At 44.9% G+C, this 18,870-nt stretch overlaps 1 protein-coding gene across 4 annotated transcripts; it reads right to left on the bottom strand.

Moving 5' to 3' along the window:
• Positions 1–9: 9 nt before the first annotated feature.
• LOC100617732 (zinc finger protein 850-like) lies at positions 10–18,580 on the bottom strand. Of its 4 annotated transcripts, XM_056821247.1 has the most exons (5): positions 18,450–18,579; positions 17,924–18,346; positions 16,266–16,317; positions 7,315–7,441; positions 10–3,704 (listed from the first exon to the last, which is right to left on the bottom strand). In XM_056821247.1, exons 3-5 carry the CDS (start codon positions 16,296–16,298, stop codon positions 1,510–1,512), a joined length of 2,355 nt encoding a protein of 784 aa, XP_056677225.1. In that variant the 5' UTR covers positions 16,299–16,317; positions 17,924–18,346; positions 18,450–18,579; the 3' UTR covers positions 10–1,509. The 4 variants fall into 4 exon arrangements, with proteins under 4 accessions (XP_056677225.1, XP_056677224.1, XP_007490238.1 ...); XM_056821246.1 differs by having other exon boundaries at positions 17,924–18,580; XM_007490176.3 differs by lacking the exon at positions 7,315–7,441 and having other exon boundaries at positions 17,924–18,580.
• Between the last annotated feature and the right edge of the window lie 290 nt (positions 18,581–18,870).

The raw sequence follows: 18,870 nt of genomic DNA on the forward strand, positions 1-18,870 counted from the left end.
CATTAGATATTAATCTAAAACTTACATTTATTTTGACCACAGAAGTGTGGTTCAGAACCCTTAATGCTAAGAGATTAGTTTGAAAACAAACCACTTTTATCCTGCCATGGCCTTGTTTCACCCCGGGGATACTCTTCAGTTTCCCAGGTGTTGCTTCTTCAGGCTGCTCCTCCCAATCCTGCCTCTCTCCATTACCGTCTGTTGTGTTCTTGCTGCTACTGTTGCTGTTGCTGACAAGCTGGGAATCCTTGGAGCTACTCTCTTGAGGCTTGGAAGTTATAAATCCCTCTTTCCCTTACATTGCCAAAAGCTGGATAGCCATTGTTCACTGTGACCTCATAAACCAGGGGTGTGGTTTTTTTTAGCAACAATTAGCCTTTAACACTCCTGACTTCTTTCACCTGGAAGAAGCAACCCAGATACTCCAACAAAGTTGTACCTCTAGCCTAAAATTCCAGAAGACTAGAAGCAAGTTTAGCTCAATATTTTGTAATTAGTGTTGATTATTGAGCTGAAATTAACAAAAAGTTTAGTGCAATTTTGCTCCCTGTAGTCTGCTCATTCATTTTTCCAAGCCCCCAAGAGGGTCTTGAGCACAATAGTCACTTAAACCTCATTTTTGCCTCTAGCCACGTGGTCTGAAAGCAGCTCCCTGTAAACACCTGCTCTCTGGCATTTTACCTCTTGAGGGTGAAGAAGGTTACTCCTTCAAACTAGACAGAAAGTAAAATTGCAAGTATGGCCCATTTTATGAAAGAGCAATCTTAAATAGCTACTGTTCCTAGGTGCACTGGTCCTTGAAATTAGCTAGAATACTCCTGAAATTCAAGGGAGAAATTCATCTCCCTACATCCCCTTGCCATTTTGACCTGTCCAGTCTCAAAAACACATCCAAAATTAGATTCCTCCACACTATGCTCAGTGCAAAGTTCTCCCTCACTATGGGAGATCCCAGAGATGCGATGTATGGAATACAGATGGATGATGAAGGGAAGGAACCTTAGAGTCTGGAGGTGAATTCCTAGCTTTATAGACTGCATTGCTCACTGCCAGTTCATTCCCCTCTGAATAGTATAGAATTTTTAATTAAAGCTTTTGGAATTGAAGAGGACTCTTAAATTCAGTACCTATATCCAGGTGCATATACTATGTTTGCCGACTACTTTAAAATTTATAAAATTTGAAATGGTGTTTAATACTTCAATTATATTATAAAGTACACTAACTAGCATAATAGAACCAAATTACTGAAGTTTTGCAGCTGCTCAATAATCCCTGTGTTCTCAGCTGCTCTCAAAGGATGAGAAGAACGCAAAAGGAAGAGCTTCACCAAATTTATACCATCAGCACATAAAAACAGAATAAGAATGGGGTGCTGAAAATCAGTGTTTTGGGTAACAGATTTCTAATTACACACTGCTGCTCCAGAAAAGGGGGTAGGAACAATTTCCTTTACACAATAGCAAGACTGGAGCTAAATGTGAACATCTTTCCACATAGCTTTTATTCTTAAGGTTCATCCCCACTGTGGGTTTTCTGATGTATAGCAAGAATGGAGCTCCGACTGAATATCTTTCCACACTGCTTGCATTCATAAGGTTTCTCCCCAGTGTGGACTCTCTGATGTACAGAAAGGTGGGAGCTCTGCCTGAATGTCTTCCCACACTGCTTGCATTCAAAAGGTTTCTCCCCAGTGTGGATTCTTTGGTGTCTAGCAAGATTAGCTGTCTGCCTGAATGTCTTTCCACACTGCTTGCATTCAAAAGGTTTCTCCCCAGTGTGAATTCTCTGATGAAAAGCAAGGCTGGAGCTCAATGTGAAAGACTTTCCACATTGTTTACATTCATAAGGTTTCTCCCCAGTGTGGATTCTCTGATGTAGAACTAGACTGGAGCTCCGACTGAATGTCTTTCCACACTGCTTACATTCAAAAGGTTTTTCCCCAGTGTGGGTTCTCTGATGTGTAACAAGATTAGAGTTGTGACTGAATGTCTTTCCACACTGCTTGCATTTATAAGATTTCTCCCCAGTGTGGGTTTTCTGGTGTAGAACTAGGCTAGAGCTACGTCTGAATGTCTTTCTACACTGCTTGCATTGATAAGATTTCTCCCCAGTGTGGGTTCTCTGATGTACAGCAAGACGGGAACTGTAACTGAATGTCTTTCCACATTGCTTGCATTCATAAGGTTTCTCACCAGTATGCATTCTCTCATGTACAGAAAGATGGGAGCTCTGGTAGAATGTCTTCCCACACTGCTTGCATTCATGTTTTTCCCTAGTGTGGATTCTCTGATGAACAATAAGGCGGGAACTGTAACTGAATGTCTTTCCACATTGCTTGCATTCATAAGGTTTCTCACCAGTATGCATTCTCTCATGTACAGAAAGATGGGAGCTCCAATAGAATGTCTTCCCACACTGCTTGCATTCATGTTTTTCCCTAGTGTGGATTCTCTGATGAACAACAAGACGGGAACTGTAACTGAATGTCTTTCCACATTGCTTGCATTCATAAGGTTTCTCACCAGTATGCATTCTCTGATGTCTACCATGACTGGAGTTGTGCCTGAATGTCTTTCCACACTGCTTGCATTGAAAGGGTTTCTCCCCACTGTGGATTCTCTGATGTTCAGAAAGGCTGGAGCTCCGCCTGAATGATTTTCCACATTGCTGGCATTCATAAAGTTTCTCCCCACTATGGATTTTCTGATGTTCAGCAAGACTAGAATTCAGTGTGAAAGCCTTTCCACATAGCATGCATTGAAAGGGTTTCTCCCCGCTGTGGATTCTCTGATGTAGAACTAGACTAGACCTCCGGCTAAATGTATTTCCACACTGCTTACATTGAAAGGGTTTCTCCCCAGTGTGAATTCTCTGATGTTCAACAAGGCTGGAACTCTGCCTGAATGCCTTTCCACATTGCTGGCATTCATAAGGTTTCTCCCCACTGTGGATTCTTTGATGTTCAACAAGGCTGGAGCTCTGCCTGAATGTATTTCCACATTGCTGGCATTCATAAGGCTTCTCCCCACTGTGGATTCGCTGATGTACAGCAAGATGGGAGCTTCGAGAGAATGTCTTTCCACACTGCTGGCATTTATAAGGTTTCTCCCCACTGTGGATTCTCTTATGTACAAAAAGATGAGAGTTCCAACAGAATGTCTTCCCACACTGCTTGCATTGAAAGGGTTTCATCCCACTGTGGATTCTCTGATGTTCAGCAAGGCTGGAACTTCGCCTGAATGCCTTTCCACATTGCTGGCATTCATAAGGTTTCTCCCCAGAGTGGGTTCTCTGATGTTCAGCAAGGCTGGAACTCAGTATGAAAGCCTTTCCACACTGCTTGCATTGAAAGGGTTTCTCCCCATTGTGGACTGTCTGAAGTTCAACAAGGCTGGAGCTCTGACAGAATGTCTTACCACACTGCTTGCATTCATAAGGTCTCTCCTCACTGTGCATTATCTGATGTCCAGCAAGACTGGCCCTTTGCATAAAAGTCTTTCTGAACTGATTATGTTCACTACATTTTTCTTCAGTGTGCATTCTTTGATGTTCAATATGAGATGAATTTTGAGGTGCAACACAGAATTCCCTGGAAGCAAAGTTACCGGGACCACCACGCATGAATCTTTGTAGTTCCACTTCTTCCAATGGAAAGCTTATGTCTGTTGGATTTGCCTTAATTTCAGATCTGATTTCTCCTTCTAAAAGAAACAAACAGTAAAATAGAGGGACATGTACACATATATAACTATCTCCTTTCCTGAACTCTCAGAACATAAACCGCTTTATGTCCAATTTCTCAGGTAAGAAAAAAAAAAGTCTTTCAACTTAAATGGGCACAATCCATCCTTTGAAAATACCATTGTTTCAAAACTAAAGAATAATTTGAATAACAAAGAGGCTCCCATGTGATCTCATTGGCTCTTCATAACAAATCTGTGATTTGGGACAGGCTACCTTTATTACATTCCTAACTCAGACCATGACCTCAGAAAGGTGGATGAGTGATTGACCTGAAATCCTGGCAGCTGAGATCCAATCTTGTGACTGGGCATGCTCAGTCCACAGTACTAGACAGTTCACTTTCAATCTTTTTGCTTTCGTTTTCATTATTTATAGATTAAAAAAAGAATTTCATTAATTTTTCTCTTCTATTTGGGTTTTTTTGGGGGTGATTTGTTTTTTGTTTTTGTTTTTTCTTTTGACAATTGTTTCATATACCTCATAACTCAGTCATGTATCCCAATGTGATTCTGGTGTTGTTCAACACCATCCTCAGGGGAGAATTGCATAATTATCCTAAAGTGCAAGATTTAAAATTTTTTTGAGAAATTTCAGGAAAAGAAACTTGCCAAAACCCCAAAATCAAGAAAGTGGGTCCTTTTGGAGAAGGTACTGTAAAGATGCCTGAAGAAGTCACACACTGCATTCAAAAGATCCAGACTGAACTGTAGGATATAATGAACTGAATTGGAGGGGATTGAATATACTTATTCTGAATGTAAACTCTTATGCCAACGGGGAATGCCCCCAGTTGACATTTTATCAATGCGTCTATCAATCAGTTTTTATATTTTACTCCCATCTCTAACTATTGTAACTCTCTCTTAGAAAAATGTAATATTTAATGTACTTTTAGCTAGGAGGTATTTAGAGTTATAAGATAGTTATATTTAAATGATGCCTTGGGGAGACGGGTCTCCCAAAGGATCACAGGGGATAGGTGTCAAGGAAGCTCATCCCCTCCCCCTTCCTCAGTAACTTTACCTGTCTATCAAACATTCCTGACATACCACAGTTGTGCCAGGATTGTGTTGGTGTACGTTCTGTACATCAATAAAAGTTAAGGTTTGGGGCAGAATGGGGGGAGATCTACTAGAGAACAGGGGGGAGACCGATGAGAAGACCATGAGGGGACCATGAGGAGAGAGACAGTTCAGGAGGTGATGGGGGAATGAGGAAGAGACTGGCAGGCTAGGCATCACATGGTCAGGTTACTTAGGAATGATTGTCTACGCTTCCTAATAAACTTTATAAAATAAATATCTGTGGGTAGAAAGAAATATTATTTATTTTTAATTATAACAGTAGCATGTATTGTGTATTCTAGGGGGGAAATATTACCAATGATCAATGAGGAGAAAACAAAGAAAAAGCAATTCCCTACTTAATTTCCTAAAAGGCTGAAATACTCTTATTTAGGTGAAAACATAAGGAGGTTACCATAGAGTTTATATGGGATCAGACTCTGATTCTAGCTCAGTGAAGAAGCACTGTCTGGTGTTATATTGAGAGTTTAGGGAACTACTGGGTATGATGTGCCATAGCCAAGACATTCTGTGTTTATTTTATGATGTAATTTATTACTGGAATATATTCACTCATTTTGCATTGATTATTATTATATATACACATTTCACATAGAAATAAGAACAAGTATGATGAGGAAAAGAAGAGGTGTTGAGCTAATTCAAAAGAAAGACATTGATAGTGTAATGATTGTAATTCTCAAGAGGCACAATTTCTTCATTTTAAATAATTTATTAACTGACTGGTCATTTAATGTGGTCAATTGAAACTCTACATAATCTAAAAGAAAGAAAAATGGGTAGGATGTTAGTATAATTAAAATAACAATGCTACCTAAATTGATTTACTTATTCATTACCATACCTATCAAAAATTTTTTAAAAATTAAAACAAAATTCATCTGGAAGAATAAAAGATAAGAATATCAAGGGAAATAATGGGGGAAAAATGTGGAGGGAGGCCTAGCAGTACCAGATCTTAATCTGTAGTGTAAAGCAGTAATCATTAAAACATTATGGTCTTGGCTAAAAGGTAGAAGGGTGGATCAATGGAATAGACTAGGGGTGAATGACCTAAAAGGAAAAAAATGGTAGTGTTCTCTTCTAGCACAGGTCATTTATCTTTTATGTCTCTCTCTCTCTCTCTCTCTCTCTCTCTCTCTCTCTCTCTCTCTCACACACACACACACACACACACACACACACACACACACTTTATATATTTTATATTCTTCTATTTTACCCCTTCCTAACCCATTCCCTTTTTTTCAGACTGGAATGCCCCATGGACATCAAAGGGAAGAATAGTCTGAGGAAGGGCTGAGTTTCCAAGCATAGGAAGATACAATTCCCTAGATCTTCAATCTAGAACTTGAACTCTACAAGGGTCATTCCACTGTCCTCTACACATGTCCAGGAGCTATTCCACCTCCTGTAATGGCTTTGTCCATCCCCATGATGACACTATATTCACTATTCTTCAATTGAAACTATCATGTCTTAGGAGGTATAAGCATCGTTGAGCCCAATGCTGTCTCTCAGTCAGTCCATTCATCCCAATAATCACAGAGGAGGGCAAGCAGGACCTGAGGGAACCCTGGAGAGTTTCCATAGCATTTAGGGTGGGGAAAGGAAGGGGAAGAAGGTCAGGGAATCAATCTAGAACGCTAACATTTGGTTCTGTGACATTTTCTTTAGAGAAGGCTGGACTGAGTCCATAGTTTTCCATTATCTGGAAATGAAAGACAGCTAGAAGGGGAATATAATGGGGCAAGAGCTTAAAGGCAGGAAGGCCTCCATTTACAAAATCTGGCCACAGACCACTCTTACATGGGTGGTTCAGAACAAGCAACTTAATCAAAACTCCTCATCTGTAAAACGGGTATAATTGTGTTACTGAATTAGGAAAATGAAGGTGAGGAAGAAGTGCCAGAATATTACAGAGAAAACCCTCAGTAGAGCCCCAAGTCAAGAGCAGATCATTATAAATGTTGCATCCCTCCCTTCCCTTCTTTACTAGTTCTGCTGGAGGCTTAGGGCAAAAGGAAGGAAGACTAAGAACAAACCACCTCTCCTGGGGACACTAAGTATCTGTGAGCTATCAGTTTATGCTGATTATAGAGAAAAAGATCCCCAATAGTAGATCCACCCTAGAGGGGAAGAGGTTAGGAGGAAAACCCCCTGAACACTTTTTCCAGATGGGTTTTGGAGACTCAATTCCAGGTCAGGGAGAGGCGAGACAGAATCAATTCTGAGATTACCCATCTGAGATTCTCTAACACGCATTTGATCTCAGACTTCAGGAACACTAAAGTGAGCCCGAAAGGTTCCAATACACAACATTCTTTTACAGAACCAGACAACATGACGGTACTGGGTCTGGGACTCAGCATACCAGCCCTCATCCCTTCCTCATGATTAAAAACTGCTCCCAACCCTGCCTGCTGCTGAGGGCGATATTCCCTTGGATGGCAGACTCAGGCAGCAGGGAGAGGCTCCTTACCCACAGAGAGCAGGTTCTGGGCATTCTCCAGCATCACCTCCTTGTACAGCTCCTTCTGGGGAGGGGACAAGAGGCACCACTCCTCCTTTGTAAAGTCCACAGCCACATCCTTGAATGTCACCAACTCCTAGAGCAGCCCAAGTCAGAACAGAAAGCTGAAAGCCACATCACAATGAAGAGCCCACCTCTGGTCAGTTATAGGAAGAAACTGACCCACAGAGAAGGGAGGGGCCCAAAGGTCCTGCCCTTTCTCAGTGTCAGAGACAGCCCTAGAAGCTGAGTCTTTAAGAGCCCAATGGAGGCTTGAGAAGAGAAGCTCTAGGATGCTCCAGAAGGAAGTCGAGGAGTTTCTAGTGTGTGAAGGGAAATCTCTAGGGGACCTCCAGTGCAGCCTGGATCCAGGGGGGGGGGGGCAGAGAAGGGGGCCTGAACTGGAATGTAGGTGTCAGTCACCTATCTGTGGTCCTGTTGATGTTTCTCAGGGCAGCCAGCATCAGCGTGAGAGCCGTCAACATGCCCAAGTCTGAGCCATGGAGGTTAGGAGCTGGGCGGAATGTAAAAGGGAGGCTTTTGTGCCTCCCCCAGAACTAACTGGTTTTCTGGGTTTCTCTCTGAGCTTTTCTGATCTCTTGATCTCTGGCAAGTTCAGCCTGAGCAAGCTGAATGGAGGAGATCTAGAAAGGCTGAGACCTCTCTATCTCTGTGTGTGTCTCTTTCTCTCTTTACTAATAAATGCTCATCAATGTTCTAGTCTCATTTCATGTCATTCGTTAGCCTTAGAAGATTCAGGTGAGCCCCAGGGGGTCAGTTCTAGTCTTTCTACACCCCCAACCTATCTCAGAGATGTCTGAGTTGCAGCCCAGTCGGGGCCCTGACCTTGCACTGAACTCACACAAGAATCTCTTCTTAGTCTGAGGAGAGAAGACGGGCTGGGGCACTGCTGGCCCCTTGTTATTGATTATTCCAACCAGTCACAGTGTCCCTGATTATCCCAGCTCTATAACCACTGGTGACCCTCTATCCTATGACAGACATCACTTACCCCATCTGCTCTTTGTTCTGTGCTCCCCCAAACCTATCAGTGAGATCTAACCTTCTGCTTAGGGTTTGGAGTATTAACAAAGGCAATTCCCCTGAGCCCTTTTATTGACAGAAAGTATTCTCCAGCTTGCCTTCCTTGGAGAGCTTCCTTAGTTTGCCCTTTGGTTAAATTTCACTCCCAACACCTACAAATATGAGCTTCATAATGCTGGACAGAACAGTAGATGTTCACTAGTAAAGCGGAGTCTGCAGGGTTTTTAGGAAGAGACCCCCAAAGGTAGAGATCATTTGCTTCTTGAATACACTAAAAACCAAGCAGCAGCAGTGCAGGAGGAGTGAATAACTGAAGACAACAGTAGCAGTAGAAGCACATCAGAGAGAGCAGAAAGAGGCTTCTTTGAAAAACTACAGACAAGGAGAAAGGGAGGAAGGAGGAAACTCGGGAGGGCTAAAGATGAAGCTGAAGACAGAGGGGGTTGTGGGAAGATTTCTGTGGTATCCCATCCACTCCAGGAGGATGTTTCTTGTGTTGGACTACAGGACCACAGGGGAGAAGAGGAGGTAGATACAGAGAAGATGGGACACAACAGGGCATCTCAAGGACCAGAAACTTTCCTTTCCTTCCCCTCTACATTCAGTACCTGTTTCTGCCCTTCTGGGGATTCCCCAAGAGGCAAAAGACAGTTCTTGCCCTCCAGGAGCTCACAGTCCAGTGGGGGAGGGAGACAATACACAGACACATGGACATAAATCAAGCTCTGCCTAGGAGAAATGGGGAAGAATGGAAAGAATGAAGGCACTCCAAGAGGGAGGAGGGAAGGTTTCCTGTAGAATGTTTTTAGCCTTTAGTTGGGACAGGAAGTTTAAAGGGGTCAGTGATCTGAAATGTTGAGGGAAAATATTCCAGACATGAGGTGAAGCCATTGAAAATGCCTGGAACTAGACATAGTCAGATCACACGTGGATAGTGTGCCAGGAAGATCTGGGTTCAAATTTGACCTCAGTCACTTCCTAGCTATTATAAGGGGTAAAACATATGGTTGAACTGAATGTATTTTTAGTTAGTCGCCAGGGATTTAATTACTAAATCCCAATGAATTACTCAAGCCAGAATGGAATTTTTGGTAGTTTATTTACAACAGAGTGAAGATATTAAGGAAGTAGAAGAGAAAAAAGAGAGAGATACCAGGCAGGAGTTCAGAGGCCCCAGCCAAGGGGGATGGGGAGGTAGGGACAGAGGATTAAATCTAGCACAGCTTCCAGCCATAAGGCCTCCTCCAAGATGAGGGACCTCTCCAGAGACTTGTTCCTCTTAGAAAGTCAAGGAAAGGGGAATAAGCCTTGCACTCACCATGTGACAATCTAAGGGAAGCACTCTGAGGTCTCACACTCGAGCTTTTCCACAGTCAAGTACCACTGCAAACTCTCACAGGAAGTGACGTGAAATATAAAGGCAGTTATTTATGTCATTTCCTGTGTCTCTCATATATCAATGGTGGCTTAAACTTGGCTTTGGATGGCCCAGAGGGCAATCAGTTGTTTCTGATTTGTTACTTGTTAGTACATGCTGGTCATAGACCTTCCTCCCCCCCAACTTAATCCTTAAGTGGGGATGTATATATTCCTGGTTGCTAAAATTCTAAAAACTAAGCAGGATGGAGTAAATCTAAAATTCACACTGTGTGATTCTGGGTAAATCATTTAACTCTGGCTGCCTAGCCCTCATCACTCCTCTATCTTAGAACTGATTCTGAGATGGAAGGTAAGTGTTTAAAATTACAAAAAATAAATGTTTCCATTTTGGGGCAGTTAGGTGAATCTGTGAATAGAGAACTAGAACTAGAGACTGCAGGTCCTAGATTCAAATATGACCTCTGACACTTCCTACCTATGTGACCCTGGGTAAGCCACTTACCCCCAATTGCCTACCTCTTACTCATCTTCTGCCTCACAGCAGATGCTCACCATCAACTCTAAGACAGGAAGTAAAGGATTTTTTTAAGTCTGCAGCTGAAGGAATCCAGTAGACCAGATTTCTGAGATCCAAGAATACAGACTGAAGAGTAATGAATGAGAAGATAGGAAAGAGGGCTTTGAACACCAAACTGTAAAAATGGAGATTTTGAACCCTAGACTTCAATTCCCAGAAGTCCTTGGTATTTATTTCCCAGAATTCCCTATAATCTCACCTGAGTCTACATGTTGGTGAGATCACAATTGGTATTTAACTGGCAGTAATGCCTTCCACACTCTTCTCCTCCATTGCAATGATGTAGCAAGTATAGTGGTAAACTAAGTGTGGGGATTTTGAATGGGCTAATCAGCCATGGGCACGTGGTTTTTATTTTGTATCCTTGATTTCTAATGATCACTAATAAATCTCTTAAAATATAATATTGAGATTTAATTTTAACTTTTAGATTGATGGCAACCACTAGTTGGAGAACCTCCCAAAATTTTAAGATAGCCTAGATAAAATTTTTTTTAAGCCACATTTCTCCTGCCAAGGCTTTTTGCCCACCCCACCCACCCTAGAAAACTCCAACTCTCTTTCGATGTCCTGCAAATTTCTTTTGCTACTTTTTGCCTGGTTGCTTGCTCTCCCTACTGGCTGGGCTATTTTTATCAGGAGGAAGAAATAAACCAGTCTGTCCTTCAACTGCTTGAGTCCTTTGTTCCTCATTCCTCCTTTGTTCCTCCTCACTGCTGACTGGCATCACTGATAATTCCTCCTGATCTTCTGGACCCAGATCGCTCACCCCGCCTCCAGAAATCCTCTTCTTGATCTCCAGCTCCAATCCTAAATAGGCCTCCACCCCCGACCCTGATCACTGTTGCTGTCTCTGCTGGGCTGATTGCTGCCACTGAGAAGCTAGGAGTCCTTGGAGTCACTCCTCAGGGCTAATGGTTTAAAAAAAAAAAAGATTTTTTTTCCCCTTAGGCAATGATTAGTCTCCTAACTCCCTCTGGGGAAACTAGCATTTTACCTCAAGGGGGGACAGGGAGAGGAAGAGACTCTTCCAAACAGGAAATTTATTACAATCATGGGGTAGTCTATGAAAGAGCACTGCATTACCTCTTTCAAACAGCTTCCAGTTTTAGGATGTTTATTCTTTCTACCACTGATCATTTCAATTATCTTGCCTGAGATTCAGGGGAGAAATTAATCCCCCAACAACCCTTTGCCATTTGGGCCTGCCCAATTTGAGATTCCTAACCCATGTACTCCCTCACTATGGGAGATCCCACAGTGCTGACAATAGGAATCTGAATTTTAGAAAAAGGAACTTTAAAGGGCTTGGAGGTGAAAATTTTAAGCCTTTTCAGACTTCATTTTTTAATGAAAGTCTCCGTCTCTTATTGTATTTTGCTGATTGTTTTGTTTAAGATTTAATTTTGTTGTTTTAAGTTCATAAACTAAATGTATTCGATACTTTTCTGCTACACTGAATCATTTTAATCTACTGTGTTTTAACTATTAGATATATTCTGTTACCTTTCCCTTGTGACTACTGAACAAAATATTGTAAAAGCCTATAAACAGCCCTTTTTTTCCATTTTGCATTTGCATAGATGACGGATGGACTCAACCTGGCTAACAACCTTTAGAGAATTTAATAAGCTAAGAATTTAATTGTAATGTTAAGGGGTCTTCAGAAATAATTTTAATTAACTAGTGGTTTCTGAATGGATAAGCTTTTTTCATATTTATATTTTAAAGAATGTTGTATTAAAGGTAGAGAAACAAAGAAACGTTCCTACCAAGGTATTTCTGTGAAGCAGGAAGCCAAAAAGAGCTCCAGCAAAATTCTTCAGTTTAATTTACTTCCACCAGAATAATCTAGATTTCTTGGTGATGTTCTAGACCCAAATAAGTTTTACTTTATTTAAAAATATACTTGCCAAGGTTGAAAGATTTGCTACATCTGTAAAAATTGTGACAAATATCTATCAGTTCATATGGTTGTTTTTTTTTTGTCATACAGCAACATATGAAATATGATAGTGGATTTGTTTGCTATTGTCATTAAATGGGTTATTATAATTTTGGGGATTTTGATACTTTTTTAATGTGCATTACATGTTGTACTATTGTTCCTTATAAAAAAACTGTTACTTTGTGAAAATCTATTTGCTTTGCACTCACATTGGATCATGGTGAGGATTGAAGAGGAAATGCATCTCATTTTTTTAGTGAGAAACTTTTGTATTCTACATTTCCTTAGCTGACACAGTGTGTCAATGATTATAAGCTATATTATTTTTAAAACTCTTTTATTATTGTTTTTGCTTGCATGTTCAATATACTATTTCAGTTTTTTTCTCTCCTTTTTGTATTTGAAGCACATGTCACCAGTATTGAGATTTTCTTTAACTTTTTTTATTTTGAAGTAATATAAGTTTAAAATATATTTGCTATTATGTCAATGCATACCCAAAAAGCTTTAGACTATAAAAATGATGCCACTGACTTAAAAAAAAAGAATTATGGAACTTTGCTTAATGATTCTGTCTGATTCCAGAACAAGAAAATACAAAAAGACCCACTGTACAGTGCCAAAGAAGCACAAAGCTAAACTGCATAGTGCCTATTGAGCACAAGGTCAAAGAGACCAACCAATCCCAATGGGATTCATGAAAATTTTGAGCCAAGACAAGAGAATTTGAAGTTGTTTGGGGTTTGAGGTTGTGGCTGCTTAAAGTGTTCAAGGCAGGTCTTCCTTGTCCCACATTCTACCAAGTATCTCAAATTTGGCTCCTATAATCTAGTCCCTTTTGTCTTTCATAGTGTGGCAAACTTTCTGTAGTCCTGGCTATTGATTTGGTAAATGTGTAATTGTTTAAATCATTTTAATTGGGTCCTGATTCAAGGACCTGTTATAGATTTATTTTTTCTTTACTTAGAATATTTACACATAAGACTTTGACAATCCATATTTCATCCAGAAATTACCTTTTTTATTTGGAATTTTTTGATGTTTTCGATTTCTCTTTCCAATTGATTCATATACCTCATAACTCAGTCATGCATCCCTAAATGATCCTGTGTTTTTCAATCGCCCTTTTCACAGGGGAATGTACAGGTATTATTATTATTTTAATTTGAAAAGTTTAAATTACTTTTGAGAGTAATTTTAGATTAAGAAACATGCTACCTCTCTGAATCCAGAAAGTGAACTGTTTGGAGAAGACACCATGAAGATGCCTCCAGACCACAAACTGCACGAGAAGATCAAGAATGAACTTTGGGTGTGGTTGATTGAACATTTATATGTATACTTTCATGCCAAAGGTGACTGCCCCCTAATTGGCTTTTGTCAATCAATGCATCTAGCAATTTTTGCTTTTGTTCTTTGTTCCTCTTATCCTCAAATTATTGTAATTTTATAGCTGGTAAGTTTACAAGACCCATCGGAGAGACTAGTCTTCCTCGGGCCTCAGGAGGAATGTAAAAATGGAGATTTTGAACCCTAGACTTCAATCCCCAGAAGTCCTTGGTATTTCCCAGGATTCCCTATCTTACCCGAGTCTCCACGTTGGTGAGATCACAATTGGTATTTAACTGGCAGTAACGCTTCCCACGTTCTTCTATTCCATTGCAATGATGTATGTAACAAGTATAGAGGTAAGCTAAGTGTGGGAATTTTGAATGGGCTAATCAGCCATGGGCACGTGGTTTTTATTTTGTATCCTTGATTTCTAATAATCTTTAATAAACCTCATAAAATATAACATTTTTATTATTAGAGATAATTTAATTTTTACAAAACAGAATGTTTTATATTTGATTGTAGAGGGAATAGGGAGTCATTGGGGTTTACAGAGTAGGGGAGTGACCATCAGAACTGAAATGTAGAAAAATCACTCTGGTGGGAGAATGGAGGAGGTTTGGGAGTGGGAAGAGTTTTGTTGAAGCCAGACTCAGCAGCAGGTTGTCTTAATACTCCAGGAGGGAGATGATATGGGCACCCAACAGGAGGATGGCAGGGACACAGGACAGAAGGGGGTGTATTGAAGAGATGCTGCAATGGTGAAACTGATAGGTCCTGGCTGGATATCTGGGTAAAGGACAATGAGGAGTCAAGGGGGAGGCTCTCTGGTTTTGAGCCTGAGGGACAAGGAGGATACAGCTATCAAGAAGGTGTGGGTTCTGTCTAGGTGAGAGAAAAATGTTTTTGGGACACTCTGAGCTCAAGATGTCTCCTGGCGACCTAGTGTGAAATCCCTGTAAGGAAATTGGAGATGAAAGACTGGAGGTCAGCACAGAAATTGGGGCAGAAAATACAGATCTGAGACTCATCAGCAGAGAGATGGTGCTTGCATCCCTGGGAGCTGATGAGATCACCAAGTAAAGAAGTCCAGAGGGAGAAGAGTACAGAGCCAAATACAGAGCTGGAGGAACTCCCTCACCCTAACCCTACTGTTACAAGATCTAGAGAAGGAGCCAGCAGAGAAGACAGAGAATTTCAGGTCAGAGAGGTAGGAGCTAAACCAGGAGAGAGAGCCATGTCCTAAAACTCTAGAGAGAAGAGAATATTGAGGAGGAGCAAAATGGGCCAAAAACATCAAAAGCTGCAGACAGGTCTGAGAGGAAGAGAACTGATGAGGTGGTCTCTGTCATCTCGGAAAGAGAAGAGCATACAGGGCAGGAAGTATGTAGGAGAAGGCAAAGCCTGAGAAGATAGAGGATGGAGGCCCTACCTTGACATGGAAGGAGGATCCACTGATGAATGTTCTCATGGGAAAAGGGAGATGAGGACTCACACTGAGGCCAGAGAGGCTTGGTGCCTGCAGTCTACTTGTCCTGAGGGGGGGAGGCTGCAACTTGTAGTGGGGGTGTCCAGGGTGGCACTTGGAGGACTAGGATAGCTTTGTCCCAGGGACCAGCTTTCCAGGCAAATGAGAAAGAAAACAAGAAGCTTCACTGTGACAAGTGACAGATGAAATGCCCGAGGAATCAAAGCTCTGCTCTTCTGAGCACATCAATTTATTAAAGCAACGTATGCCAACTGCCTAACCAATAAGGACGAGGCCCTTTCCTGGGCTTAGGGCTGGACCTCAAAATCAGGGGAAAAGAGACTTTTCTACCTTAAAAGAGACAAATTGAACAAAACCAACGAATGCAAAGGAAACAATCCAGTGTTGGTTCATCTGCTTTCTAACTGGAGAAAAGATTAGGGACTTGCCAAGTCGGCCTGGGGAAGAGGGACAGAGGAAGCTCCCTGACAAGGGGTCCTTCTCCTTCCAAATGTCTGTACAAAGAAGCAATAACTGATTGATTGATGTGCAGCCAGTGTGCAGATGAGACCCCGAGACGTACAATCAGGAGAAAACTCCTCCCATCAGTCTCAGAATCTGACTGTGTTTCTGGTCAGCTGAAGCTCGGCCATAGCTGAGGGTCTCTAAACCGCAGGTACAGGCAGTCCAGTTTCCAGCCAGGCAGGAAGAGGTTCAAATAGTGTAACGAGGCTTTCTCCCAATTCTCCTGATTGAATAAACTGTCCTCCGCAGACAGAATTTGGAGGGAACTCAAGAGGGATCAGGTGAAAAGAAGCAGAGGAAGAGGGTGTGAGTGTCCCAGGGAGAGCAGAGAGCAAAGACAGGATGCCCAGACAGGGAAGAAGAAGGAGGAGTCGATGGCCGTCCTGGGCGCTCACTTGTGTCCAGGGAGAAATCCAACAAGGAAGGCAGCGCCTGGGGGGAGCTCTTGGGGTCTGAGCTGCCCGAGGGCCCAGGAATCACTCCCAAAGCCAGGGAGAGAGCCGGGAAGGGCTGGTCCTCCTGCCTGGGATGTGGGGACAGACGTGGCCCAGCAGGAAGGAGGCAGCAGCTTCCCCGCCATCTTGGTCAGAGCCAAGGAAGGGCCTCCCTGGCTGAGGGGGCTCCATCTGGGGCTGGAATGCACTTACCTGGGCTGCGAGTCTGTCCCTCTCCAAGGCCATCCCGGGCACTCCAGGCTCCCTGTGGAGGCAGCAAAGCAGCCCCAGTGAGTCCCCCCTGAAGCTCCTCCAGCTTTCCCGGCCTCGTCTCTGCCAGGGTTAAATGAGGAGTTTGGACACAATAAGGGAGAACCTTGAATCGGTTCAGGTTTACTGAGAATACGGCAGGCGAGTAAATTCAGGTCAGCCCTTCAGGCCAAGGAAAGGAGCCGCCCAGCAGCTTTTCCTGTGAACGGTTTAGGTTCATTAAAGCAGAGACAGTAAAAGAGTAAAATGAGTCACTGAAGGGGAGAAATACAGGAAAGAGGCAGCCTGTGCTCAGGGGGGAGCCTGGGAAGAGAAGAGGGTCGGAAGGGGCAGCTGAGGGGGAGCCTGGGGAGGGGCTGGGCAGGCTCAGGGGGCACCAGAGCTCCTGGCAGGGAGGGCAGCACCCTGGGGAGACTCAAGTGTTCTGGGGAAGGGCTCCTGGGACCCTCTGGCACAGCTGAGGCTGGGAATCCCTGAATGGAACTGGAGCCGGGGAGCCCAAGGCCTGATGGGGACCAGCCCAAGGGCCAAAGAAGGGGGCCTGGAAAGGACTTTGGCTCCTGGGGGTCCTGGGCAGGAAGTCAGAGCTCAGCCATCCTCACAGAGGGCTGGCTCTGAGGGTTGCACTGAGGAATCTCTAAGCAGGAGCTGGGGGTCAGGACACCTGGGTCAGGAATCGCTGGGCCCCTGGAACAGCCCCTCTCTCCCCAGGGTTGGGATTCCCCCCTGGCTGGACAGGAGAGAGCCCCCCTCCTCCCATCCAGGCCCTCCTGTCCTCCCCCCCAGATAGCCTAGATACAGTCTGAGGGAGGTGGGGGCAGCAGAGAGTTCCTGGGGGATAGAGGGGGGGAGGGAATGTGAGGCTCACAAGGAGAGCCTTCTGGGGGTTCTGGGGGAGTTTAAACCATTTCAGGAGAATCAGGCAGGTGAAGGGGGGGTCAGTGCAGTGGGTGGAGGAGGAAAAAGGGGAGGGGGAACACCAGGAAGGGGGCCTGGATGTGGCCAAGAGGCCAGGGTGGGTCCAATCCCACAAGAAGCTGGCCCAAAGTCAAAGCCCTGCTCTCAGGGGAGGGGGAGGGTCATGGGGTCCCTCCCAGTGCTCCAAGTGGAGGTCCTCCTGCCAGGAAACCCTTCCGGGGGGCCAGGCCAGGCTCGGGGTTCAAAGACAAAAGGGGGAGCCGCCAAGTGCACAGGAAGGGTCTGAGGCCACACTGGAACCCAGGCCCTCCCCATGCAGGCCCAGCACCCTCCCCGGGGCTCCCTTTGGAACAGGGCAATCCTCCCGGTGGGGAAGACCCTCCTCCTCCCTCAGCCCGACTGCAGGGCCCTCCTGGGCTCTCTTCCCCCTTGCTGCGAGCCTCCATTCAGCCCTTCCGGGGACTTTCCTCTGGCTCCACCCCCCACCCCCCATGAGATCCCTCAGGATGCTCTTCAGCCCTCCCAGCCCAGATGGCTCCATCCCCCTCTGCCCAGGACACAGGCGCCTCCGGGGGGGGGGGGTGTCCATGAACAGCACCTCCAGCCCCTGGCCACGAGCCCCTTCTCTGGCTGTCCCCCACAGGCTCTTCCCGGCTTCCCTAAGGTCCAAACGACAATCTTACCTCCTCCAGGAAGTCCTCCTGGTCTCCTCTTCACTCTCCGCCCCCTCTCTGGTCCTTATTGCCTGCACAGAACGTGCCTGGGGTGACCGAAGCTGAGGCTGCCCCAAGGGCGGGGGAGCAAGAGCTCGGGGGTCCGGGGCCGAGGCTGGGAGGCAGAACTCCTGGGTCCTGACCGGGCAGGGTAAAACTGCTTCCAGTGCTGGCAAGACACCCCCTCCAGGCAGGACGTTTTAGGAGCAAAGTAGATCCGGAAGAGGAAGCCGGAGGCCACAGCCGGCCCCGGTCAGTCACCAGAGCAGCCCCGGGATACATTGAACCTCGCCGCGGCCCAGCCAGCCCCGCCTAGCTACAGCGTCCCAGGACGCGGGGGAGGGGAGGGGCTCCTGGCTTTGGAGGGATCCAGGAGGCAGAAGCGGGAGGTGTCTGTAAAAGGGAGGATTCGAACTCAGTCTTGCTACTCTACCTCCGGGCCCTCCCCACGCGGGTCCCTCTTTCCCGCTTTCCTCCGCCGCCACTTCATAATTACCGAGGCTGGAGGCGCGGGGCGGAGGAAGATCCTGGGCCGACTACGGGGCGGAGGCGGGAAAAGCTTTGTAAGAGGAGGGAGGGGGGAACTGGCGGCGATCTCCACTTCCGGGTTCCCGGAGGCCTCTGCGCCGCCTGTTCTGGGGCTAGATTGCTCCGCCCGCGGCCCTCCCCCTTTCCGTGTCCCCTCCTCCTGACCCTCTTTTCGATCCTTCAGTGTGAGCCCCGCCTCCCTCCCTGCTCCCCGGCCCTCCCCTTCATTCGTCCCCACCCACTGTGGACCTGCCCCGCCCCACCCCTCCCCTGTGGGTTTGAGGCCTGTGCCTGTGCTCGCCCTCCTCAGTTAGGGTGCTCCAGTCACCTGGCTTTTGGGAAGACAGAAAAGGCTCCCAGGGCCTCCAGTGTGCCCAGTTCCCAGCTCC

This window comes from Monodelphis domestica, chromosome 3, assembly GCF_027887165.1.
Source record: "Monodelphis domestica isolate mMonDom1 chromosome 3, mMonDom1.pri, whole genome shotgun sequence".
Classification (NCBI taxonomy): Eukaryota; Metazoa; Chordata; class Mammalia; order Didelphimorphia; family Didelphidae; genus Monodelphis; species Monodelphis domestica.

Excerpts from the sequence above, each read along its gene's own strand:
- LOC100617732 (XM_056821246.1), bottom strand. The coding sequence starts at position 16,298 with ATGGCCTTGGAGAGGGACAGACTCGCAGCCCAG. Across the intron at positions 7,442-16,265 it reads GGGACAGACTCGCAGCCCAG|GAGTTGGTGACATTCAAGGA; the intron begins GTAAGTGCATTC and ends GGGCTGCTCTAG. Across the intron at positions 3,705-7,314 it reads CCAGAACCTGCTCTCTGTGG|AAGGAGAAATCAGATCTGAA; the intron begins GTAAGGAGCCTC and ends TGTTTCTTTTAG.